This window comes from Cyprinus carpio, chromosome A18 (assembly GCF_018340385.1).
Source record: "Cyprinus carpio isolate SPL01 chromosome A18, ASM1834038v1, whole genome shotgun sequence".
Lineage (NCBI taxonomy): Eukaryota > Metazoa > Chordata > Actinopteri > Cypriniformes > Cyprinidae > Cyprinus > Cyprinus carpio.
In genome coordinates, this window is record NC_056589.1 from 19,125,957 (window position 1) to 19,152,420 (window position 26,464).

Consider the following 26,464-nt stretch of genomic DNA (forward strand, 5'->3'; position numbering starts at 1 on the left):
ACGCACTCATTAAAACAGAAACTTTTTTTTAGTTCTTGAATGAATCAGTTGAGCGAATAATTAGAATGATTTGCTAAAAAGACACTTGTCACTTGTCGCCACCTACTGGCGTGACAATGTTATTATACAGAAAGAGTCACTTAAAAAATTCACCATTGCACAGACTTACAGTCTGTCTGAAATGTACAAACAGACGAGAGGAGTGATACAAACAGTGAAATATCCTGTTGGACTGTATATCAGCACTCTTGGCCAATCAAATCTGAGGACTGTTGTGTAACTGTTAGCTGGTGTTTCTCATCATAACACATTCCAACTCAGTTAAAGCCCACCACAGATGGACCGTGGCTTCTTGTTGGGCCCGGCCTGACTAGATGCTTCCCAAGCTAATAGTCCAAACTGCGGTCCATCTGCTAGCTAGACTTTTTGGCTTAGTTTCTCACTCTACTCTTCCTCTCCCCCTCCTCCCTACACTCTAAATTCCCTCAACAGTCTCTAACAGTAATAATATTTAGCTGTAGTGAGTCCAGAGCTGCAGTTTACTAACAAGGCTGGCACACAGCAGCTCCAGGCCCTGCACAAACACAAAAACCCTGCATCCTGACTTCACACAGGGTTTCTTCCTCCTCTGTGCCCCTTTTCATAGCCGTCCTTTATTTTACAGTCAACTGATCCTAAAACTACTTATCTTACCCCAGAACACACAAAGATACACACACAGGAGCATGAATGGTCTCTGATTCCTCATACTTAGCCGATTGCTTAATACATAAACCATTCTTATAATAGTATTCAAATGCAACTGTTTTAAGCCTCAGGAAAAAACATGCTTCTCCTTAAAACATGTTCAGTTGATTTATAATGTTGCCTTGTATGTTAAAATTCACTGTTCTTTTGAAGCAGCAACTGACATTTTTCTCTATATGTTTGTCTGTCTTTTCCAGTGTGTCCAAAGAAGTGTGAGAAAAGAGCGTGCACGAATAAGGCTCACCCCAAGTGCTGTCATCCCCAGTGTCTGGGCAGCTGCACTGAACCAGACAATGATAAGGCATGTGCCGCCTGCCAGCATTACTTTCACGAGGACCGCTGCGTTGAGGCCTGCCCGCCGGGCACGTACAAGTTTGAAGGTTGGCGCTGCATCACCATGGACATGTGTGCCCGTGTCCACCTACCCAGTGAGGTCGACTTTGTCATCCACAATGGAGAGTGTATGCCGGACTGCCCACCTGGATTCACCCGAAATGACACTCAGAGGTATGCTTCCGGAACTGAATGTAGGAGTGCCTCATTAAACACCAGTGTCAAGAGTGTTTATTTATGCTTTTGCAGTATTGTTATTGCTAACTAAAACTCAAACTAACACTATTAAAAATATTTTTCCTTAACTGAAATAAAGCTGAAATTATATTTAAATACTAGATGAAAGATTTAAACTTGGCCACAAATGAAAATTAGAAATGCTTATTTTGAATTTGGCATTTAACTGAAATCAATATAAAAAATAAGTATTAAAATTACTAAAAGTAAAACTTAAATCAGTATTTAACTTATATTAATACTAAATAGAAATATAAAAAATTTACAAAAGCACATAATAAAATTATTTAAAACATTATTTTAAACAAAATCTAAAAATAAAAAAGGTCATTCAAAATATTACTAAATATTTATAATAAATTATAAAAAAAAAAAACACTAAAATAAGGTATCGTTTACACATACAAAATAATATATGCTTATATACTAAATAAAACTTTATTTTTCATTTTGTAATACAGATGTTATTGTGAAAATAAATGTATTACCAAAAAGTTTAGCAAATTTTTATTTTTAAATATATGTCATAAATTAAAGAACCAGTCAGAAGTGGCTTGTGGTTCAGTAAGTGAATCAGATAGTTAATTCAGTAACCACTCCAGCGTATTTAGAGAGTCGATTTGAACAATTCATGGACCTTTGGAATACTTCATTCTGACTGGTTGATCACAGAATTCTGTGGTAAAATGATTTTGTGTAACTGCCGTCTGGGTTTTTTTTTTTTTTGTGATAATGACCACACATTATCATCACATTAGCAACGTGATTTGCGAGATAAGATGAACATGTTCATCTTGAACTTTCATTTATAAATCCATGAAGTTAAATGGAAAATGTTACCACACAATTGGTCCTGAACAACAGCCCTGCCTGTTCTCTGTAGGTTGTGGTGGCTCCATTATTAACACCAAACCTGTGTACACTTTCTACAACCCTCTTATGCATCATATGAACATCTTAATTGTTCTAAAGCTGTTATTTATGCTGCCATTAGGATGTACATGTATGTGTTGATTTGAAGGCCTAGATTGAGATTCATGTTCTCAAAATCCAGGACTGTTTACTTTCAGGTGGCACATAATGATACTGGTTTCTTGAGGGGAAAAAAAGTCAAGAGAAATATATTTAAACTAGGTAACGGAGATTTTAGATGTTGAGCCTGTTTTGTAAATTGTCCAGACCTGGTTTTGCCTCACTGCTGACTTAATGATCCTCCTTTCACGGAAACCCAGGGTTCAAGCGAGGACTCTGTTAAGCACAAAGACCTCATAAAGCAGTGACCTTGTGTTTGTCAAAAACAGGCCTTAAATATACTTCATGTTTTGGTGAGACAGACTAATCCTGTCCCGGTTCACTGGCGTTCTGCGTGTGTGGCTGTGATCTGTCCTTGACACTCACTCTCTCTTCTTCTCCCCCTCTCTCCCACCTGCAGTATGTTTTGTAGCGCATGTGATGGACTGTGCGATAAGGTCTGCGAATCTAAAACAATTGACTCAGTGGATGCTGCTCAGTCCCTGCAGGGCTGCACGGTCATCAAAGGCAACCTACAAATCAACATCCGGCGGGGCAGTAAGTACCCTCGCTCTCACCCTCCTCTCCCACAACCGCCAGTGAAAAGGAGTTTCTTATTTCTAGACAAATGACAGATCCTAGCTTGTGCCTCTCCCTATTTTTATACATATATATTATTCAGAGTTCCCACTGTCATGGAAAACCTGTCAGAGAATATTAAAATTGTGATTTACAACCTGGGAATGTAATGAAAATTAATAAAATATTAAAATATATAGTAATTTTTTAATAGGATTTATTTATTGCTGCTGTGCTCTGCTCTAAAATATTTAATTTGCTAGATATATTTTTTTAATTATAAAGCTTAATTTTGTTTTCACTAAAAGCATTTTCAGGTCCACGTTAAATTTTGTAATTGGTAAATAATCTTTGAGTTTTGAAAAACTAAAATTGAGAGAGAAGAAAAAGATTTAGCAAAAACTATTTTTACTCGTTTTAAAATTACGTTAACTTAAAATATTTTTTTTACGTTTTTGAAAGTATTTAGTGTGAACATTTAAAGATAAAGCTGAAATGAAAAGTGAGTAAAAAAAATACTTATTGACAAATATTGTACAGAAAATATTTGAAAACTCAGTTTTGGTTTAATACAATGACAATATACAATTCAGTTAAATATTTTAAAAATGTGCACTAAACATATACTTGTTTAAATCTATTTTTCCAAAGACTGGCATGTGATGCACAAGTTAAAATCACTTTGGGAAAATTTTGGTCTTGAAAATGATTGGTCAGATACTGGGGGACCCTGATTATTGTGTTGATTAACTGACAGGTATTTTCCTGGGGTGACAAAATAAGACTCATGTATTTTTTGTGTATGAGCCGCTAAAGCTCTTAGTGGTTTGATATGGGACAGTTGCTGCCGCCCATGTATCACTCACTCTGATGAAGTGATGAGTTAGTGCAGACACTGTATGTCCCGTGGGATTTGGTTTGTGTTGCTCCAGTGTCATAACTCTTTCTCTCTCTCTGTCTGTCTGTCTGTCTCTCCTCTCTCTCTCTCTCTCTCTCTCTCCCTCTCTCTCTCTCTCTCTCTCTCTCTCCCTCTCTCTTTCCCCAGCTAACATTGCATCAGAGCTGGAGAGTTTCATGGGCCTGATCCAGACAGTGACTGGATATGTAAAGATCAAACACTCTCACACTCTGGGCTCTCTGTCCTTCCTCAAGAGCCTGCGATACATTCATGGAGAAGAGCTCACGGAGCAGTAAGACTTTAATGCACATAACGAGTGTTGTGACATTTCAATGATTGATTTGTGTGCAGAACAGAACTAGCCTGCAAAACAGGTGTTGTATGCATGCTATAGGTCTCATTAAACACCAGTTATTCATTGGCCTGCTTAGGACTGAGCTTAGAAGCTTAGCTTAGAAGCTGTTCAGTATCTTGATCATGTGAAAAAAAAAAAGCTAAATTTATTTAATCACAAATACATAAAGTAATATTGTTAAATATTATTGCAATTTCAAATAACTGTTTTCTATTTCATTCTATTTTAAAATGTAATTTATTCCTGTGATGGGAAAGCGGAATTTTCAGCAGCCATTACTCCAATCTTCAGTGTCACATGATCCTTCAGAAATCATTCTAATATTACGATTTGGTGTCTTATTATTATCATCAATGTTAAAAACAGTTTTGCTGCTTAATATTTTTGTGAAAACCATAATACGTTTTTGCAGGATTTGATGAATAAAAAAGAAATAAAGTCTTTTGTAACATTATAAATACTTTTACTGCCACTTTTGTCAATTTAATGTCATTGCCGAGTATTAATTTCTTTTTAAAACATTGCTCTCTCCAAAATTTTAAACATTAGTGTATATTGTTAAAACTTTCTCATTCAAAATCTCACCAAATGTTTCAAAAACCTGCTTGACTACCTGAAGCGAGTTAGGCCAGCTAGTTGGTGGTTTGTTGTTGTTGTTCATGTTCTAAAACCAGCACGGCAGTCACGTTGCAACATAGTCTCATGTCTGATCCAAAAAGAAGAACATGAACATTTCTTGTATGTCTCTGTGTCCTTCACAGTCCTCTGATTGTAACACATTTCTTCAACGGTTTCTATAGGATTCGTGAAAGTAATAAAATATCAGCTATAATGGAATGTACAGCTCAGGGTCATAAAGCTGAGGCTGAGAAATTCAGCTAATATATGTATACATACAGGAGTATACAGGAAGTGAAAAAAAACCATTTTTTTCTATTAATCTGCTATCTGACTCATTGCTCTTCACATGATGTCAGTGTTTTATGGAGGATGTCAGAGGGAGGCTGTGGGAACTCGTCTGTTGTGATCTCACTAGGGTTGAGTTTCATCTCGTGGAATGCTTGTAAGCAGCTCAGACATTCTTCACGTTCCTTAGGTGTTCAGTGCGACTCGTTCTGGTGCAGCTGTAGAAGTCATCCTAACCCTCTTCTGAGCCCTGATCTCCATGCGTGCTTTAATGAAACACAATCTGTGCACGCACTTCAGTTGTTGTTTTCACACATATCGCATTCGTCATGTGTATAACCAGATCTGATCGTTCTCATTGCTTTCTTTGGTTCGATTTTTCATACATTAAACATAAGAAATTTAGTGTTTAATACTTTGTTGTTTGTGTGTGTGTTTTCCTACTACAGGTTGTATGCATTCTCTGCAGTGGACAACCAGAATTTGCAGTATCTGTGGGACTGGAGTCAGCACAATCTGACCATTAAAGCTGGAAAAGTGTTCTTCCGTTTCAATCCCAAACTTTGCATGTCTGAGATCCAGAAAATGTGGGAGAAGACTGGTGTTAAGGAAAAGATGGAAGAGGATGATGCTCGTAGCAATGGAGAACGAGCAAGTTGTGAGTACATGAAGTGTTTACCGTGATGATCTGCCACTGCAGTCTGCAATCAGCAGTGCCATAGCAAAATGAATTTTATTTGAAATGAATTTATATTTTTATGTTTTGAGTTTGAATTCAATGTGATGGGGGCCACAGACATAATATCAAGACAACATTGGATTTCGGTTCTGTTTTCCTTGCTGACCGCACTCACGAATGAAGCCTGATTCATGAACAAATGACTTTTATGTCATAATCAAGATGAAACCGAAATAGATATTTTTTTAATGAGTAAAACTACCAACAATAGCAAAAGAAAAGGTAAATGCACTAGATGCTCCGCTCACTCCTGAGATGAATTTCATAAAGCATTAGATTAAATGCCAAAAATTAAATCACCCGGACCTTCTGGCAAATTCCAAGTCTGTTATTTCATAGAGAGGTCACAGAAATAAAGACTACATCCACAATTCCAATGCATATGAATATGGCCATAATGACACTTTTACAAAACCAAATAAAGAGCCAGTTTACTTCACTAGTTACCGCCCTTTCTTGTTGCTGCATTCCACATGGATCTGTCAACCTGTTTATTCATTTTGGATATCAGTGAACAATAAACTTTCCATTATTATGGGCTGTAAAACTCTTTCTTTATTAGAAAGAAGTAGATAATATCCCAATTAAGTAGAAAAACCCAGTCCTTGTTTCTCTAACTATCGCAAAGAAAATAGTACTTTTAAACTGTAAATCAAAAAAAGTGTATACATAACAATCACTGGATTAACTCTCTTAGAGAATACATCCCATTAGGAAAAATAACATTCACCCACAAGAAGAATATATTTACATTTATCCACATTTGGAATCCTTTCTGGTTTTATTTTCATATAAACCAGACACATGGAACCGGAACCATGCACTCTTCCAATAACAACTTCATAAACCTACAGTAGAAAAGTGAGAAAGGGAATGAGTGAAATGAATGTTATATATCTGTGTGTGTGCGCATGTGTTTATGTATGCATGTGCATGTAGGTATATTATCGACATGTGTACATACACAGTTTTATTATTATATTCTCTTTTATTACTATTATTATATCACTATAGAATATGATCTATACATATATATAAAAAAATTTTATCAATTAAATTTAATTTTATTCACTATAATTTAACACTCAACTCAAATATATACAAAATTTTACACATTCTCCTTCAAATATTCTGTTCTACATATGTTTAGATACATATTGAGATATATACATAATATATACAGATATATACAAAATTTCACACTTATACTTCACATAAACACATATAATAACCTAACATTTTGTGTTTACTGTTGTTCCTGTTGCTCTCCTTTTTTTTTTTTTTGGTCTGTCTTGTATCCATGGTGATGTTATCCATACGTTGTCTTATGTACTGCTTTAGAAACTAATTAAAAAAAGACACTTATGAGCTGATTCTTTTAGAGAATCATTCAAAAGGTCTTTTAAATCCCACATTCTTACAAAGAAATACTAAAAACTCTTAAATACTTTTTCAACAAATTCAACACATCAAAACATCTTAAATTGTACAAGAAAGTCTTAATTATTATTTCAGGAAAGAAAAGACAGGAATATTGAAATATTCTATATATATATATATATATATATATATATATATATATTTATATATGTGTGTTTCTCACTATATATATAAATATATATATATATATATATATATTAAGTTTTAAAATATATAAACAAATAAATAAAATAGTTATTTTTTTTTTTAAAAAAATATAAACTCAGATTAAAAGTCTTGTCTTAAAGCGAGACTTGTTCATTAGCGGCAGCACAGCAGGTCATGTCTGACCCACTTAACAAAGTGCAGTAAATGGTAAAACAATTGCAGTACAAATTTTACATTTAGTACATTAATAAATGTAAAATGTAAAAACCTAAATGGGCTAAATGGAGATTGCTGACATCGCCTCACACACTCAAGTTCAGACCAGATCTTACATCAAAAATAGAAAAAAAAAAATTCCATGGATCTAGTCTTTGCATCTGTTTGTTTGATGTTTGAATCAGGTCTCCTCTGTTGGAATAGAATTGGCTAGATGGTGTTGTCACAAAAAACAAATGCGGCCTTGAAAATGCAGCCTCCAGTATTGCAGGAACACAGTATTGGGGTTGTTTTTGTTCAGACCAATGTGAAAATCAACCCATATTTTTACCCTGCAAACACACAGAGCTGTAAATGTGAACTGGTGGATCAATAAGAAGATAAAAAATCAAAAAAACAAAAACAACAAAATGTATTTATATGTTATTTAATTAATGTAATAATACTTTTAACTTTTCCATTTTATTAAAAATGGTTTAAAGGCTGAAATGTGAAGTCATATTATTTTATAAAAACTTTTGTTTTTGTGAAAACATGTATCTGAACTGTTAATCATGCTTTTTATAGTCATTTTACAGTTTAATATGTTACTACAGCCATTGCCCTACCCCTTTCATATATGGTATTAATTTTATTTGTGCAGGTCTTAAATTCGATCTTAATCACTGTCTCAGTGATCATTTAATAACACATAATTAAACAACATTAAAATTTCTGCTTTCATCTTACCATTACTTCATCCAAATATAACCGAAAACTATTTTGTGTACTTTAGTTTCATGAATGTTAAATCAGTATCATTACTGACTGGTTGCTTATATGACAATCTGTAGTTAAAGATTCACATTTGCAAAAAAAATTTTTATTAAAAATAATCAAATCGTAATTTAGACTCATTTCAATTCCACATTCTGCTATAAATTAATTCTATCTAAATTAAAAAAATTATCTTATAAAATAATCTATCAAAAAACATAAAAAATATACCAGTATAATTATATATATATATATATATATATATATATATATATATACAAAAAAATTTAAATTTAAAAACAATATTTAATTGGAAAAAATTTAAATTTAAAAACAATATTTAATTGGAATAAAACAATATTTAATTGGAATAATTATACTGATGTCAACTGGTGTCTAGATAATTTTTAAGTCCGTTCTCAGAAAGTGTCATGTATACATTTTGAACAGTATATCTATCATTTTATAGTTTGAAACTTTAACTTATTTTTATAAAAGGTTTTAAACCGTGAAACTGTGCTTGTAAAATTTTTCTTGTGAATAAATGTAAGTGGTTTGATATTTTGTTATATGATGCAGTGGTATTTGTAAGTGAAAACCGGTTGGTAGACGATAGCATTATCTCTCTACAAAGACATCACTCAAGACTCTTAAAATGCATTTTGCTCACAAGGAGCCCCAGTCTGTACCTGCTCTATTATGCGTTTGACAGATTCCTGCATAGTGGGAATTTGCTTTGAAGAACGATGATAATGGCTTAGCCAATGTAGTCTTATTTTTTCTGCAGAACATAATTGCTCTGACTCTATACTGGTGAGACATTAACAGAAGTGCCTTTTCTAATACCACTCTGATTCCTAGAAGCTCATGAAAGATGGAAAGGCTATGGCACAGTCTTACATTCAAGTTGAAGAACTCTTATGGGTGCTTTTAGTTAAATCTCTCTTATGACCCCTCTTCTAGGTGAGAGTTATATTCTGAAGTTCAAATCCAACCACACTCAGAGTACTCGGATAAAGCTCACTTGGGAGCGATATCGACCGCCTGACTACAGAGACCTCATCAGCTTCATCGTGTATTACAAGGAGGCGTAAGTATCAGCCTGCTAGAAGTTACAATTATAGACACTAATAGATTATTAGTGGCTTCAGTGTTGTGATAAAGCATTATATAAATGTGCATTTGTGCGCTGTTGTCTCAATGTAGACCATTCCAGAACATCACAGAATTCGACGGACAAGATGGATGTGGCTCTAATAGCTGGAACATGGTGGATGTAGACCTTCCTCAGGACAAATCGACAGACCCAGGGGTATTGCTGTCCCCACTTAAACCCTGGACACAATATGCCATCTTTGTGAAAGCTGTCACCCTTGTTGTAGAGGACAAGCACATTCTGGGGGCCAAGAGTGAGGTGGTCTATATCCGCACTAATGCATCAGGTTGGCTTCACCACTGTCCCTCCAATATCCAGTATCCAGTCTACAATTTGACTTATTACACCAACTAATATCTTGCAATTCCACAGCGCCGTCAATGCCCCTCGATGCCCGCGCATATGCCAACTCCTCCTCATCCCTGATGGTGAAGTGGTCTCCTCCCATCTCTCCCAACGGAAACAAAACCTTCTACTTGCTCCGTTGGCAGCAGCAGGCAGAAGACCGTGAACTTTACATGCATAACTACTGTTCTAAAGGTAAGTTTGCACCATTGAAGTCCCCTTTTGCTTCGTCTACCCTCATCACCACCACTAACCGTCAGCCTTCTGCCTCCTTTCAGCATTATTTTAGAAATTTAGCCATCAATATATGAAGTGAAATATGATGTATAGTGAGTGTACAATTATCACAGTTACTACATGGCTACTAGCCAAATAAATAAAGAATTTGAATGATTAATTTCAGTTAAGTAGTGAAAGAGTAGTGATATGAGAGATCAAAAACTAGTACAGCTATGTTGAAAATCATGTGCCTGGGAGTATTGTTATCAGAGTCAGGTATTTCAGAGAACCGTACAATAACTATATTTACAAAACGTGTGAAGCTTGTGTTATTGTTGCTCGTTCAGCTCAGTCTGTCATTGTTTTGCACTACAGAGCTAAAAATTCCCATCCGCATCTCAGCCACGGCTTTGTCGGACATGGAGGGAGAAACAAAGCCCACCAAATCTGATGTTGGCGGGGGTGAGAAGGGCTGCTGCCGCTGCCCAAAAACCAAGGAGGACCTAAAGGCGGAAGCTGAAGACCGATCTTACCGAAAAGTCTTTGAGAACTTCCTGCACAACTCCATCTTCACACCCAGGTATGACACATGCACTGACGGCGCTTTCTGAAGCTCATATCATATTTTAGTTTCAGTACAAGTGAAATCAACATCACTTGTGGCAAAATGTTACCACACAAATTTTCTAAATTTACAAATCTTGGTTACAGTGAAGCACTTAAAATGGAAGTGAAATGAGGTCAATCAGTAAATGTTTTAATACTGTGATTAAAACATATAGCCATAGGATGTAAACAGTTTGCATGTTAACATGATTTTAGTGTTAATAATTAGTTTACAAACCAAAAAGTTCAACTTTGTTGCCATGATAACCTAATGCCTAAAACCATAAAACCTAAAGCATTTCAATTCATTTCTATAAATAAGTGTTAAATAAATAGTGTTTTTATAAAGTTAAAAGCTTTACACTTCCTCCAAAAACTGTCTCCATTGACTTTCATTGACTCACCTTAACCTCGATTGAGTTGAAATAATGTTTTGGTACAAACATTAGTAATGTCATTTGAACTTCTATTGAACTCAGAATGCTTCTTTAAGGACATTTTTGTTGACTTTTCTATGACAAACATTTTTGGTACAACGGTGAATTGCCAGTTGATGTCCGATATGAATTCAAGGTCCTGATGGAAAACTACTGCTCTAGCGAAAGGTTAGGTGAACGCTCAGTATCCTGGGTTACTCCCAGCACTTTCTGCCACAGTTTACAAAAGTGGTCTGAAGCCCTTAATTTTTTCAGTCTTCCTGGAGAGCGATTATCAAAGTGGGTCTGAGCTCATAGTCTTTAGGCGGCTTGATTTCGTAGAATCAAAACCAGAATTTTGGAGGCCCGGACCGAGGCCTAATTATTTCGACATGGGACTGACAAGATCAGAACATGAGGTTTTGGAAAGGGGTAGGTGCCAGCAGTGGAGGCTGGAGTGGAATTAGATGGCGAGGGGGCGGGGAGGTACGAACTCCAGGCCTGTGCGGCCACGTTGTTTGTTGCTGTGCGCGACGGTGGCGGTTGCATATTAAGACTTCAGCAGGCTGTAATTTGGGATGCACGAACAGATGCAAACTGGATTAATGAGACTGGAAAGCAGCCGCAGGCTTTTGTTTGCTGAAATGAGGAGTGACGTCTGCGTTGTGTTATCTGTTTACCTTGCTTGTGGCATCGGATGTTTTCTTGTCTCATGCGGGAGAAGAACGACACACTGGTTCAGGTTTACTCAGACACATGCTTTGAGACTTTCCGAGGGTTCATTCAGGACATCTGCAGGGTTGTTTATTTGGTTGTGAGTGTGTGTGCGTTTTGGGGTGAGCTGGGGTTTTGAGTCATGAGTATTGATGCACAGATTGATGTCGCCAAACATCTTCTACTACTTAGCTTCCCCAAACCTCTGCTATTGAAGCCCTCTTTTCATCAAGGTAATGGTTTGCGGTTCACTCAGGGACAGCGTGATGCACCCATCAACCCATCTCTAATCAATGGAAAACAGACTTTCTAAATGTAAATATGCTTTCCTTTAGTAGCAGGATGCTCAAGAAGACATTTTCTCCATCACTGATGACTTATTTCCATCTTGATCCAACAACCCCAACCCCCTCGCTGTGTTTGCTTTAGAAGTTGGGGTGACAGATTTGTCGCTCTCTGTTCCCACTGAGTGAACCTCATTATCAATGTTCGAGACATAACCGATTGAGTCTGAGAAAAACTGGAGATTCTAAAGACTTGAATGAACTATTCCATGGTTGTCTCCCCTTTCTCTTCCTCTCGTCCGCTCTCTCTCGCCCTCTTTCCTCAGATGCTTTCTTTGTTTGCTTTGGAGTGTCTGGCTTCCAGGAAATGTACAGCAAACCTATGTGGAATGTTAATGAATTCCAAAGTAAGATCCCTTTCGAGAGGAGGTGTGGCTGCACCATCTTTTCTTTCAAACTCCCACACAGCTTGATCAGCTTTTCGGGCTCTGTAATGGGAGACCGAGTCATTCCTGAGCCCTGCGCTTCAGTGAAGACTTGACTTTCTGCCAGGGGACGTGAGGTGTTGCCTTTGCATCAATGACACGTAAGCCTTCCTGGATGTGCTGCTGTCTGTGTTGCTATGTCAACACCTGCTGTTACGCCTTCCATCTGAGGTTTGCAGGTGTAAAATCTTCCCTCAGGACCCTGTGTGTCTACATGTCTCGTTAGTTCTTGATACATTTAGGTTAAGATCAGTGTTTATGGCTGTAGACAAGAGGCAGATCCTGACTGTAAAGACCCTGAGCCTGGGCTAAAGGTTACAAAAAAAGATTTTATACAGTACATGTACTGCATATTATGGATACTTTACTCACACATATGAGTTTTCTTTGTGCTTGAGGAGTAGAGTTGTATTGTAGAGGTGTTGATGTGATGCTCAAGTAACATATGATTTCATCTTCTACAGTAAACACCCTCAAGGGTGATCTGAATCCCTAGTTAGTAAGTATTTAACAGTGTCCAGTTGCTTCCAAAATCCCCACTCTTAAATCACGGAGCACCGTTCAATGGAAGTGACATGGAATGTGGTTAGAGTTGATTTGATTGTTCCTCCCTACAGCGTTCTGCGTTAAAAGTTAAAACTCTCAAACATAAAAAATAAAAAACAAAACAAAAACAAAAATCATCACTCACAACTCTCATTTCACAAATTATAAATTTTAGAATAAAGAATAAAGCTAATATTAAACTTTTTATCTTCAAACTTTCATAATAGTTATGTTTAAACTTTTGTGCTTCTTGAAGACCATTAAATAGGACACTCAAACAAGCCTTTCTTCCTTTGTTGTCATGTCAGTCTGGAAAAACAGCTGCTATTAAGTTTATAGAGCAAAACACTTTTCACTTTCTCACATGCAACAGGTTTATCATCTAAAGCAGACGCAAATTGGCATCAGCCAAGAAGCCACAGGTATCAGTTGTTGTGTTCATTTTTTTGGTTTGTATGGAATTAGTTAGCAGTAAATTTTGAAACTGACAGAAAAAAGCATCTGGTGATCAGCCAAGAAGCCACAGCTATCAGTTGTTGTGTTCAGTACATCAATCTATAACTAGCTACAATTCCCAAACTGTTTTTGACAAAAGCTGAAAACCTGTATTGCCTGTCTCCATTTGTTGTCTGTCAGTCTTTGCGTCTGACACTATAACTTTCCTCTCTTGTATTTGTTTCTGGGGTTTCCCCCATATTTATCTAAAACCATCCTGTCTTTCCCATCTGTGGTGGATCTCATTGTTTGGTCTGACTATTGAATTTTTACAGAGATCCTGAGTGAGCATATCTTTACGTGTCTCCTAAAAGGTTTTGACCCTGCCCTAGTCAGATATGTGAAGTGGCAGTGGGTCCGTTAGCATCTGGTAAACTCTTGTGGTTGCTGCTGACTGCATGTCTTTAGTGGCGACAGAGTTGACCTGTAGTTGGCTTATCTCCACCTTCAGAGGCAGAGTCGGTCATATCATTATTATGGATATTCGATATTTGTTCCAAATATGACTTCCCATTTCATTTTCTCATCTGCAGAAATGTTTATTGTATGTGCAGTGCTTCATTTGCAGGTATATATTTTATAGCACTGATGGTGCAAATAAATGCTTCACAAATACTCACTGGTTTTATACCTGGACAGGAAGAAGAATCAGAAAGAGAAGAAATGGTCAGGGTAGACGAGAGAGCGTTAACATTTCTTGGATTTTCTTTTAAAAACGGAAACCAATTTTCTATGAGCGATCAGTCCCAGCCCAGCTGGATATATAACACTCATAAGAATTTAAAAGAGCTCATCATTTAGGATGATAAATGTTTGATAATATCCAGAAGAGAAAAAGGAGCCCTGTAAGTTGTAGAGTATTGAGTATCTTCAGTGTTACTAAGAGACCTGTTAGTAGGACATTAGAGAATTAGGCTTTCACATTAAAGGAAGTGGTGTGTGTTGTAGAGTAATTATGTGCAGTAATTGGCTTGTATGCTTTTAAACCAGTGTAGACTCTGCTCCATGATGTCTTGCTTTCAATTACTACTAAATTTCCTTTTCTGCTTTACTTCTCTTTTCTTTCTTATTTGACTATTTACTCTCATTTACCAATTCCTTTCCTTTTACATTCTCCTACTTCCTTTTCCCATTTCATTTCCTTGCTCACTGTCATTTACTACTTCCTTTTCCTCTTCTCTGTATTCATTTTTATCCCCCCCCATTTCATTTCATTTTCCTTTCCCCTTTCCGCTGTTATTTTACTATTTCCTTTTCCTGTCCTTATTTCCATTTCTTTTTTTCATTTCTCTTTCCTTTTTCTGTCTTTTTCCATTTACTTTCATTTGATTTTCTCTGCCCTTTCCATTTCTCTTTCCTGTAATTTTTTTCCCTGTTTCCTTTCCTATCTTTTCCTTCCTCTTTCTATTTCTTTTGTTTTTCCTATTCCTTCCTCTCCTCTTCCTCTTTAATTATAATTATTTTTTGTACATGTCTCAGACCTCCTGACAGGAAGCGGCGAGACCTGTTTGGAGTGGCCAACGGCACACTGCTGCAGACTGCAAGCAGGAACAGCACAGGAACGGAGAGTAACATCACTGACCCAAAGCTGCATGAGAAAGAGTACCCTTTCTCGGAGGACAAAGTCTATACAGAGTTCGTAGAGATATCCAACCTGCAGCCCTTCACCGTGTACCGCATCGACATCCACGCCTGTAACTATGAGATCCACCGTTGCAGTGCCGCAGCTTTTGTGTTCTCTAGAACCAAACCAGCAGGTCAGCAAAACCAACAAACCAAACTCATGCACAAATGACTGCATATCCATGCCAGAAAAATATTAAAATTCCAGTAATTCTCCACTGTGCCTACAGCATGTTTTTTTGTTGTTGTTGTTGTTGTTGTTGTTGTTATCCTGTTCATGTTAACAGCAATTAAAACTGTAATGCAATTGAAATGTTATTGAATTACTGTAAAAGAGCACTGGCCTTGAGCAGAGTTATGTTCTTCCCCAGACAAAGCGGATGATATTCCCGGCACTGTAACTCAGGAGAGGGATGAGAAGGGAGAAGGAACAGTGCTGCTGCGGTGGCCTGAACCTCATCACCCTAATGGACTGATCCTCATGTATGAGATCAAATATCGCCTGGGAACTGAGGTTAGTGTGACAACTAACTATTTCTACACCATTAAGAAATAGTTAAAACTGCAGCCAATGCCACAAACCAACTGTGTGTATATGTGTGTGTGTTACAGCCTGAGAAGCATGAGTGTGTTTCACGGCAGCAGTACAGAGTGCTGCGAGGAGCTCAGCTTAGCAATTTGCCCTCTGGAAATTATTCTGCCAGGGTCAGAGCCACATCTTTGGCTGGGAATGGGTCTTGGACTGAACCAGTCTCCTTCTATGTGCCACCCCCTAAAAGTAAGAATGCACATAAGAAACCCATGGCTTTATTTTTAGTATGCTTACTGGTAACTTTAAAATAGCGTATTTAATAGAAATGTAGAGAGCTCTGTTTCAGTCTATTGTCATATTTAGCTCTTACTTCTGTACAAATGTCCTTCTTTCTTACAGGAAATTATGATAATGCCTTCATTCTGGCCATCATTATTCCTGTTATAGTGCTACTGTTGCTCACTGCAGTGATCTCCGTTGTCGTCTTTGTCACCAAAAAGAGGTTGATGTCCCATCTAGTAAAAAATAGACTTGTATTTTAATTTCCAGTGTCCAGTACTGTTTTTCAATGTTTTTCAATGTTTCCTTTCAGGAATAATGACAGGTTAGGAAATGGTGTGCTTTATGCTTCTGTGAACCCTGAATACTTCATACACTTTTAAAAAAAATATTATGTAATAACTAAACATTAAAAAAAACATAAAATACTTAAAATCAATAAGGTAAGGAAAATAAGAATAAAAATAAAATTGTTTCACAATATATTCTTTATTTTCTATACATTTTAAAGATGTTTTGTTGTTAAAAAAAAATAAAAATGCAGCAGCAGCTACAGTATATACTCGTTAAGATAATGATTAATCACTGGTTTACACCTCCTTGGTTTTTTTAATTACTGATATATATATTTTTTCCATTGCTACTGTCATGTATGTTGCCCTGCACTGCCTGTTCAAATGTGCTGACTTCATTTCTGTTTCCTCAGTGTATGTACCAGATGAATGGGAAGTGGCTCGGGAGAAAATCACTATGTGTCGTGAGCTGGGTCAGGGCTCCTTTGGTATGGTGTATGAGGGCATCGCAAAGGGCGTCGTCAAAGATGAACCTGAGACCAGAGTGGCCATCAAGACTGTAAATGAATCCGCCAGTATGCGTGAACGCATCGAGTTCTTGAACGAAGCTTCAGTTATGAAGGAGTTCAACTGTCACCATGTGGTAAGAAAGAGGGCATAATGTCATCCAGCATTTGGTTTGCCAACAAATCGTACTTTGAAATCATTTTTATGTAAGTGTATAATTTCTCATTTCTATGCCACTGGCAGTGCAAAACAATGATGCTTTTCACATAGATTGTTCAGACACAGGTTTCTCAGTGTTTTTCAAAGTGTCACAGTGTAATTTCTGTTCTCATTCTTTTTTTTGTACCCTGGTTTAGGTGCGACTTTTGGGTGTGGTTTCACAAGGCCAGCCCACTCTAGTTATAATGGAGCTGATGACACGGGGTGATCTGAAGAGCTACTTGCGTTCTCTCCGTTCCAAAGAGGTTCAGAATCATCCCATCTGCTTTGATTATCCTGCTCCTTTTTAGATAAAAATAACACTTCTAGTTAATTACACTTATTATCTTGAATTTTTCCTGCTCAGATCTATGGCCAGCATCTCATGCCCCCTTTTAGTTAATAAAAAGGGGTATTTTAAAGCTACTCGCGATTTCAGTCAACTGTTCAGAAAGGGTTTATAGTAGAGAAAGAGAGATACAGAAGTGTCAAATGCAGCCTTTGTGCTCTTTTTTTTCTTCCATGTAGCAGGGCTCTAGCAGCCAGTCTTTACCTCCGCTGAAGAAGATGATTCAGATGGCCGGTGAGATAGCGGATGGGATGGCATACCTCAATGCTAACAAGTTTGTCCATCGGGACCTGGCTGCCAGAAACTGCATGGTTGCTGAGGACTTCACAGTTAAAATCGGAGGTAAATCTTAGTGTTTCTTTACAGCACATCACAAAAATCCATAACTTCAGTAATCTTTCTGAACAACAGTGGATTGAAAGGTATGATGCTCTCTTCATGTGTTTAGACTTTGGCATGACAAGAGACATCTACGAGACTGATTACTACCGCAAAGGAGGCAAAGGGCTGCTGCCAGTGCGCTGGATGTCACCGGAGTCTTTGAAAGATGGAGTGTTCACAACAAATTCTGATGTCTGGTATGAGCCCCCTGTTCACACACACATAAATGCAAGACTATGTTGTTTTGATTTGCCAACTGGTCAAAATTTTGGGGTCTGTACAATTTTATTTTATGCTTTTGAAAGAAGTCTCTTATGCTCGCAAAGGCTGCATTTATTTGATCACATATACAGGAAATTTGTTGAATTTTTTAGCGGTCATTAATTCAGTGTTTAATGTCACAGTGTATTTCAGAAATAATCCTAATGTGGTGATTTGGTTATCATTTCTTTCATTTTTATTATTATTGTCAGTGTTGAAAACCGGTTTTGTTTTGTTTTTTTCATTCTTGAATGAATAGAAATTTCACCTTTTGTGGAGCCCCCTTCCAGAAAAAAAAATAAAATAAATGATGTTTTATATTTTCATTTATAAAACCCTGCATACAGATACATGTGAAGAAAATATTACAACAAACGTAAGTTTAAATTTAAATAAATAAAATCCCCTGGTAATAATTTATCTATAAGCTTTTAAATCATATTAGTGTATCCAAATTTTGACTGCAGAAAATCTGTGATTTTTTTTTTTCACTTGAGCAGCAGGCTGTCCCATCAGAGACTCAGCAGCCCCTCTCCACCACAGGTTCGCAGCTGGCCAGAAAGCATTGAAACTGTCTCTTTATTTTTCTTCATACAACAGGAAGCCTCATAGGCCTGTAAGAGGTGAAAACCCTTTAATGTTTTTTTTCCACTGATGTCCTGTGTCAAGGGAGAACATGCATCACTTCCAGACATTCTTCCAGTCCCAGCCAAGTGAAGCGTGCCCAAACACATTGTCTCTTTGTCTCAGACAGACTGTCTCTACACAGCTTTAGTCCCAGCAGCGGCGGTTCAGCAGAACAGAGTCATGGTGCCATAGACCGACTCTTCCAGTTCTGCTGTTTCCCAATCTTCAGCGTCCCACAGCTCTGTCACTCTGTGCGCTCCTAACCTTCTCCAGATGTTTGGTAATGATGGGGTTGGTGTGCCAGCGCAGACCCGCCTCCCTGTCCCTTTGTCCGTATCTGCCGTTTTTGAAGTCCCTGAGATGAAAAGAGCCACAGCGAGCTCCCATCTCGTACTCCCATAAACCTCGCTGTTAGGTGTCTTTATTTGTTCCCTTCCCCTGAAAAAGTCCCGCTCTAATGCGGTTTTGTGTTTCAACACACAGATGTTGCAGCCAATTAGATGCAAGTCGCTGTTGTAATAGTCCTGTTTTAAAGGGTGTTGAGCTTTGTCTCAGATCCTCGGCCAATGTAGAAAATTTGTCCTCAGAGAACTAATGAATAACGACTGGCAACAGTGTGCTCTTTGTGTGGTTTTTATTTGGGGTTTGCCGACTTTCTGGTCCGCTGCTGCACTTTCTCACCGGCCGCCGGCTAATATATGGACTCGTTTTCATTAATGAGGAACACAGGGCTAACAAAAACACCACGCTTAAAGAGAAAAGTTCAGGTCAGCGGCTCACGCGGTGTTTGCAAATTTCGCACTGTTTTGAAAATGAGCATTTTGTTGTTCCAGGCTAGAAGAAAAAAAACACACAAGCGGCTCTTCATGCATCTCTTGACCTTAAAGTTCTTTTAACCAGTTCCTCTTTCTTCAGGTCGTTCGGTGTGGTTTTATGGGAGATTGCCACTTTAGCTGAGCAGCCATACCAGGGCATGTCCAACGAGCAGGTACTGCGCTTCGTCATGGAGGGAGGACTTCTGGATAAACCAGACAACTGTCCCGACATGCTGTGAGTCCACCAACTGCACTTTGCTCCCAAATTTGGCACTCTGCTTTACAATGTTAACCCTTTGTCCTCTAACCGACCTTTTTCTATTTAGGGATGCGATATCACACTAAAATGTTGATAGTATGTCACCAGACGCTGCTGCTAACGTCAGGGCAAGCAAAAGCCCGACTGGTGACATTTGCGTCATGGGTTAAAAGGAGACAGGTGACATCATGTTGTCAGGGAGCCTCCGTTCATAGAAGGGAGAATTTGTGGTTCCCAGGGGGTGACCGGAACGGTGACCCATGCTGCTCTACTTTTTATTAAGAGCTTCTCATGCTTATCTTCACATCTTCTTCAGAGCGTGTCTGCCTGCGTCACCGATCCGGTCCGCCGTGTTCCTTTTCTGGGCTGATGTCAGTAGCGAGGCATGAGGTCTGTCTGTCCCTTTCTCCTGACCCCTTTCTCCCTCGGTCACTCTTGTCTCAACTGTTATGGAAACACAAACCCCCGGTTTCTATGGCAGCTACGACGAGATGTCCTGATTGCACGAGAGAGGAGGATTGAACTTATGCTGCGCTACACTACATAGCTAGTGCTTTAAGGCTTTGTCATCTGTATCTCATCATTACACCCAGCAAAACATCATGAAGTCAGGATTTCGGCCACATTTTTATGATATCATGAGAATTTAAGTTATACTTGGCTGAAATACAAGAGCAGGGATTCAGAAATAGCTTGTAGATCCCTTCATCATGTTGAGTTCACTGTTCAATTCAATTCAAGTTTATTTGTATAACGCTTTTTACGATACAAATCATTGCAAAGCAACTTTACAGAAAATTAAGTTTCTACAATATTTAGTAGTAGCTTATCAGTGATATTATTCACTATTCACTAAACCTCATAGGTTTTTCATGCTGATTTTGAAAAAAATTACATTTTGTTTTTATAATTTTCGATTTTGTTCCATAATTCATAACTCACTAATCTAATTCTATTAAAAAAAAAAAAAAAAAAATCTAACTACCTTTCTTATCTTTTTGTATTTCTATCTATTTTCTTTTCATTTATTATACAATTATAAAAAAAAGACCTCTAACACTAGCTTGCTCTATTCTTTTTCTATTCTATCTGTTTTCTTTTTATTTATTTTATTATTTAAAAGCCCTTGCTACGTATACTGCGTTTAGGCTAACTGAGACTTGTTATAGCACTTATATATCATTGCTCTTTTGTTGTTTTTGATTGCTTCCATTGTCCTCATTTGTAAGTCGCTTTGGATAAAAGCGTCTGCTAAATGTAATGTAAATGTAATGTATAATTGTCCTTGACAGTCAGTAGCTCTGTTCTAAAACCTACTGAGCTGCCTACCTAGACAGCATGTTAAGGCATCACAGTCATTCTTTTGACATGGCTACACTAGTGTTTATAAGTTGAGGTTTATAAAAAAAATGTAAAATGTTTTATCTGATTTGCATTTTTCTGATCAAAAATACAGTAAAAACAGTAATATTGTAAAATATTATTACAAATGCATTGACAAGCTCAGTGAAATTTTTTTTTATAAAATGGCAAAAAAAATAAAATAAATGCTGACAGCTTCATGCTAACATCCAACTCTTTTGGAATCAATTTTGAGTTGAATCTCTCATGCTGAGTGCTATTTGCAGAGTTGCTAACTTTGTAGAGTGCTCCAAAATAGTAACTTGCGAAGGTTTTTTTATTAGAAGGCAGTCGTTCACAGAGGCAGTCCATAGGAAGGTAGCTCACTGGGTTTTTGGAAAAGTGATAGTGAGTGCAGACAGCAGGCAAGATTTATCACATTTTCTAAATGGGTTTGAATTCACTTCAGTGAGTAACAACAGATGGCCTCTGCTATGAATTTGAGATCCAACAAATGCCAAACAGGCAGGTTACTCGCGAACGCCAGGCCGGTGTCCAAAAAAACTCGCCTTTATTTTGAGAGAATGTCTCAGAAGTTGAAACCACAGAAAAGTTTAACTTCCCGTCAGTTCCTAATACCCAGCAGAGAAACTTCCAGCGCACTGTTTGACCCGATACTGTGGAATGTCTTTGCGAGAAGGCCTCTGTGTTGTGTGGCTAAGGCGCCCTGCTCTGCTCTGAACCTGCGGCTGGAGATCACTTAAAATGTATTTCAGTGGGCCAGTGAGAGCTGACGCTATTCTTAGCTTGTTTGTTTGTTTTACCAAGATGTGGTGGGACAGTACCACACCAAACTGTTATGATCATGGGTTTATGATTTTTTTTTGTTTTATTTTATTTTGTTTTGGCTCTTTTGCTTTCATGTGTTCTCAGCTGTTCACATAGAACGAGTCTGTGAAGTGTTTAGGATAGCAATTCTGGCATAGTGCACTTCTCAGTGTGTACAACCACAAAATGTTCTAGAAGTTGTCTGTTGTTCCACAACACTCCTGTGTGCTCTAGCTCTAGTGAACACTGCCACCTGTTGATGGGTGGAGATTTTTAGAGGGAAAACACCCCAGGATTTTATAGACATCATATTGCTTGTTTTTCAATGCAGTATAGTATATGAATGAAATTTAGTGTTGCTAGTTCTGATTTATACAGGCATATTTCAATTATGATGAACATTTTGCATACAAATAAGTGAAATTTTTTAGTACTTTACAGTGCACTCACTTTAGTAAGTTCCCTAGGAATCATTTCTAATTTTCTTTTAAGTTTTTATGTAATATTTATACTTTATTTCAGATTTATTTCAATTATCGTAAAGCTACACTGGACATACTGTATGTTTTTGATTCACTAAAAAGAACTGGCTCAAAAGAGTCATCTGTCATAAATCAGACAACACTGGTGGCGCTGTGTGTATTTGATTTACTGAAATGAAAATAAGAGCCATTTGTTTGTAAATCAGTTGTTTTTTAGTGTGCATTATTTTGCAGTTAATAAAGTCTTTTAATAGTTATGGATAAAGCAAGCAACTTTTTGAGACATGACTTTTGATCAAGTATCAAACTATAATGCAATATCTGTATCTGGTCTACAGGTTTGAATTGATGCGGATGTGCTGGCAGTACAACCCTAAGATGCGACCGTCTTTTCTAGAGATCATCAACAGCATAAAAGAAGAACTGGAGCCGCCCTTCCCGGAGGTTAGCTTTTTCTACAGTGAGGAGAACAAGCCACCCGACACTGAGGAATTGGACATGGAGGTGGAGAACATGGAGAACGTTCCACTGGAACCTGCTTCTATGTTGGCCCCCTCCTCTCAGGGGAGCACAGGGGCTCAGACCCATAGTCCACAGCCACTCTCCCCAGCTCAGGGGCCAGGGACGCAGATGGGGTCTGCTCCGACCCCCTCCACCTCACCGCCCTCCTCAGCCTCTCCGGGCCTGGCCTTAGACAAGCACTCAGGACAGGTAGCAGCAAACGGGCCAGTGGTGCTGCTGGGGCCGTCGTTCGATGAGACGCAGCCCTACGCGCACATGAACGGAGGGAGGAAGAACGAGCGAGCGCTGCCACTGCCTCAATCATCAGCCTGCTGATCATGACTGCTCAGTCTCCCTCTACTCCTCACACAGGGTACCCACATTTCCCCCACCCTTTTGTCTATGTGGTCATTTTTCTTTTGTTCTGAGGAGTCAAAACCCAGGGCTGACCGTGGTGACGATAACCAGTTGGACTGTGTCCTGTCTGGATGTCTGAGGATCATTTTGTTCAAATGACTTTGAATGACGGAGGATGTTTAGGGTGATTGGTGACTACAAGCCTACAAAAACTCTTGCAATATTTAAGATTTCAGAACAAACCACCACACTAGAGAGCCCTGGCTTTCACTTGTGTGAAGAAAAAAAAAAAAAGAAGAAAACCTGCCAGTTCATTGTGAAACAAGAGAGACAAGCATATTAGCCAGCAAGCCCAGCCCGTGAACACTTTCAGGGTGTATACGAGTGTGCTTCCTCAGCGCAAGTACTTTTCTTCAACTAAAACTGTCAATCACATTTTTCTTTCAAGATGCTGCAGAAACTTTCTTAGCTGCGATTGCTTGTTTTCAATCAGTGACTGGTCACATTACTGGTTGATCCACCCTTCTACTTAAACCATTTCAAGTGTGTTTGTTAGAGAGTGAGGTGGGCTTTTTTGAAACTGCCAAATTTTTGCCAAATCAAATGTTCTTTTTTATAAAAAAAAAAAAGATATTTATCATTACCTAACCCCCTATTCAAAGCCAATTTTTGGAGGTCGCACTTTAAAGTAGCGCAATCAAGGGACTAAACTCTCATACTGTCTTTTATGGGGGATTTCTGGACCTCATCTTTTATAATCAGCTTGAGTTTGTAAATCCTTCCCCTTTGCTCCTTTTATATGGCTTTCATCTCCGACTATTGCATGGCAGTTCCTGCTGCACCCACCATCTGTGAGCTGAGCCTCTGTGAGAGCGATCTCTCAAGTCGAAAGAAAAGATTGCAGCGCTAATCACGAAGGTGAAGAGATTGGTGCGCTGCAAAGAGGTGATATGAATTAAAAGGGATTGGCTCGATCATGAAGCAAACTGAAAACAGGGGCTTCATTTGTTTCAACATCTGTTTTGAGAGATAAGCGAGGCATTGTACACAGCAGGTATTTTTTTAGATTAGTCATTAGTCTCTCTGTACAATTCATATGATTCTAAGAAGGGTCTTACAGTTCTATGTTAGACCACAAGATCATTTACACACAAATCATTAGTTTAAGTCAATTTTGATAAATTTTTTACGGTTCAGATGCTCACCTATTTGTCTGTACAGAAAGAAGCTGCTATTTTTTTTCTTTTGTGGGTGTTGTGTGTGTGTATGTATGCATGTATGTTTATATATATATATATATATATATATATATATATATATATATATATATATATGTACTGTATATATGTGTGTGTGTGTGTAAAAGAAATCCTTCAGGTTTAATATTTTATGATATCTCCACTACAGTCCATTTTCTTATGCTTTATACTCTTCTTGCAAAAAAGAAAAAAAAATGCAAAAAAAAGAGAATAGCAATTTATTTTATTTTTTTTCTCCCTAAGAGGTTGTCTGCATTGCTACATGTCCATTGCCTTGTGTTTTTTAACTCAAGTTTTTTTATTATTATTATTATTATTAGTTACAACAAATTCTCTAGCTCTGCATGTGAACTTTAGGCACCCTTGATACAGTTGTCTACCATCGTACCTGCTCATGAGGTGCAGCTCAATCTCAGGTTAATGTTATGGTTTTGTTTTTTTCAGACATTGTCATCATAGCTGATTCCACCTCAGCTTTTTAGGTTGCCGGCCTCTACAGTACTTACAGAGTAGTAAGCCAAGTCAGTATGTCAGTGTCCGTGCTCAAGCCTCCTGTCAGGCGTCATCATAGAAGGTTTCATTTACATTTCTTTACCCTCCTAGACTATTTTTGTAACCCATCCATGTAATTGAATAGTAACTAACAGGGCTTAATTTGTCTCGCATACCCCAACCAGCCTGTAATGCCTCCAAACAAAATACATTCATAATCTCTGCTTTGGCGTCACGCGCAACCCACGTCGACTTTATAAATCCATGCAATGAGCACTAACCTTCCTGATGAAATACGCCATCTGTAACCAAATAAGAACGGGTTCAAATTCAGAAAAGTTATCAGATTTCTCAAAGAATGCTAAATAAAACAGTAGAGTTCCCTGGCTAGTTTTATTTTGAAGGATTTCTCCATGTGCATTTGGGAACATTACCCAGAACTTATTTATCCTGTCTTATTTTCCCCCTTTAAAGGGGTATTTATTTCCTTAGTTTTTTTTTTTTTTTTTTTTTTTTGGGTGATACCAGTTGAAATCACTGTACAAATGCCCTTATGATTTAGTACAAAGTCTGAATTCTAGATGCATTTTGCATGATGTCATGACTGGGGGACTTTCTTTTTTCATTTCCTTCAGCATCTATCTACCTCATTCTCTTTTATTTTAAATGTGTAAGTGATGAATTGATAAAATACATCTCGCTTTTTTTTTCCTGTAGAGGAAACATTATCATCCTCTGTCTTGCCTCTGATTAAAAAAAAAAAGAAAAAAAAAAAGCACCACAGAGCACATGCTTCCAGGAATGGAGAGAGGAAGTCATGGTGTGAGCTAACATGCCTATGGGATTCCTAATGGTGTGTCTCTTGCATCCCTTATCACATGCCCAGCAACACAAAAATCCCACTGCTTTCAATCATGCTGCAATACTTTTTAAATAATCATATTAAAATACCTAATTCACCAGATGGTTTTATCATGATGGACCATAGAGAAACATAGTTGCTATCAATGTTTTCTTTTGTATTTAATATTCTTCTTCAGTGATCTCTTATCCACCATCTAATCGATTAAACTGTTCATAAAGGTTTAGGAAAGCATATCTTAAGTAAAGGGGGCATATGCTAGCAAATAAATTATCCTCACATTGTGTTACTTGCTATGTGAGTTAAACTTCAATGGTAAATTTCAGTCATCTTTTGAAAAAAAAAAAACAAAAAAAAACAATGGCTTTAATTTTTAAAACGATTGCAGTGAGAAAAGTGTCGTGAGGTATAATTCATGCAATTAACATTACATCATTATTATAAAGTACAGCTGAGGAGTAGAGGATTGGCTGTAGAACAAGAAAAACTGTTCAAGATATTGTTTCCATTAAATTCTATTAGCTTACATGATCTTGTTCAGTAAGAATTCATCTGCAGCATCGACAGATCATAGCACTGGATTATATC

General features: G+C 37.6%; 1 protein-coding gene across 1 annotated transcript in view; it reads left to right on the plus strand.

The window, feature by feature from the left end:
- Positions 1-25,793, plus strand: part of LOC109059319 (insulin-like growth factor 1 receptor) — an 81,754-nt gene extending 55,961 nt beyond the window's left edge. Inside the window, exons 3-21 of the mRNA XM_042775264.1 lie at positions 945-1,254; positions 2,750-2,886; positions 3,953-4,097; positions 5,516-5,724; positions 9,328-9,454; positions 9,571-9,806; positions 9,893-10,060; positions 10,460-10,664; positions 15,110-15,387; positions 15,625-15,767; positions 15,866-16,031; positions 16,185-16,287; positions 16,378-16,443; positions 16,766-17,000; positions 17,221-17,328; positions 17,591-17,753; positions 17,860-17,989; positions 19,596-19,730; positions 22,744-25,793. Coding sequence (XP_042631198.1) covers positions 945-1,254; positions 2,750-2,886; positions 3,953-4,097; positions 5,516-5,724; positions 9,328-9,454; positions 9,571-9,806; positions 9,893-10,060; positions 10,460-10,664; positions 15,110-15,387; positions 15,625-15,767; positions 15,866-16,031; positions 16,185-16,287; positions 16,378-16,443; positions 16,766-17,000; positions 17,221-17,328; positions 17,591-17,753; positions 17,860-17,989; positions 19,596-19,730; positions 22,744-23,242 — 3,563 coding nt within the window. The 3' untranslated portion in view covers positions 23,243-25,793. The remainder of the gene's footprint in view (positions 1-944; positions 1,255-2,749; positions 2,887-3,952; positions 4,098-5,515; positions 5,725-9,327; positions 9,455-9,570; positions 9,807-9,892; positions 10,061-10,459; positions 10,665-15,109; positions 15,388-15,624; positions 15,768-15,865; positions 16,032-16,184; positions 16,288-16,377; positions 16,444-16,765; positions 17,001-17,220; positions 17,329-17,590; positions 17,754-17,859; positions 17,990-19,595; positions 19,731-22,743) is intronic.
- Positions 25,794-26,464: the final 671 nt, after the last annotated feature.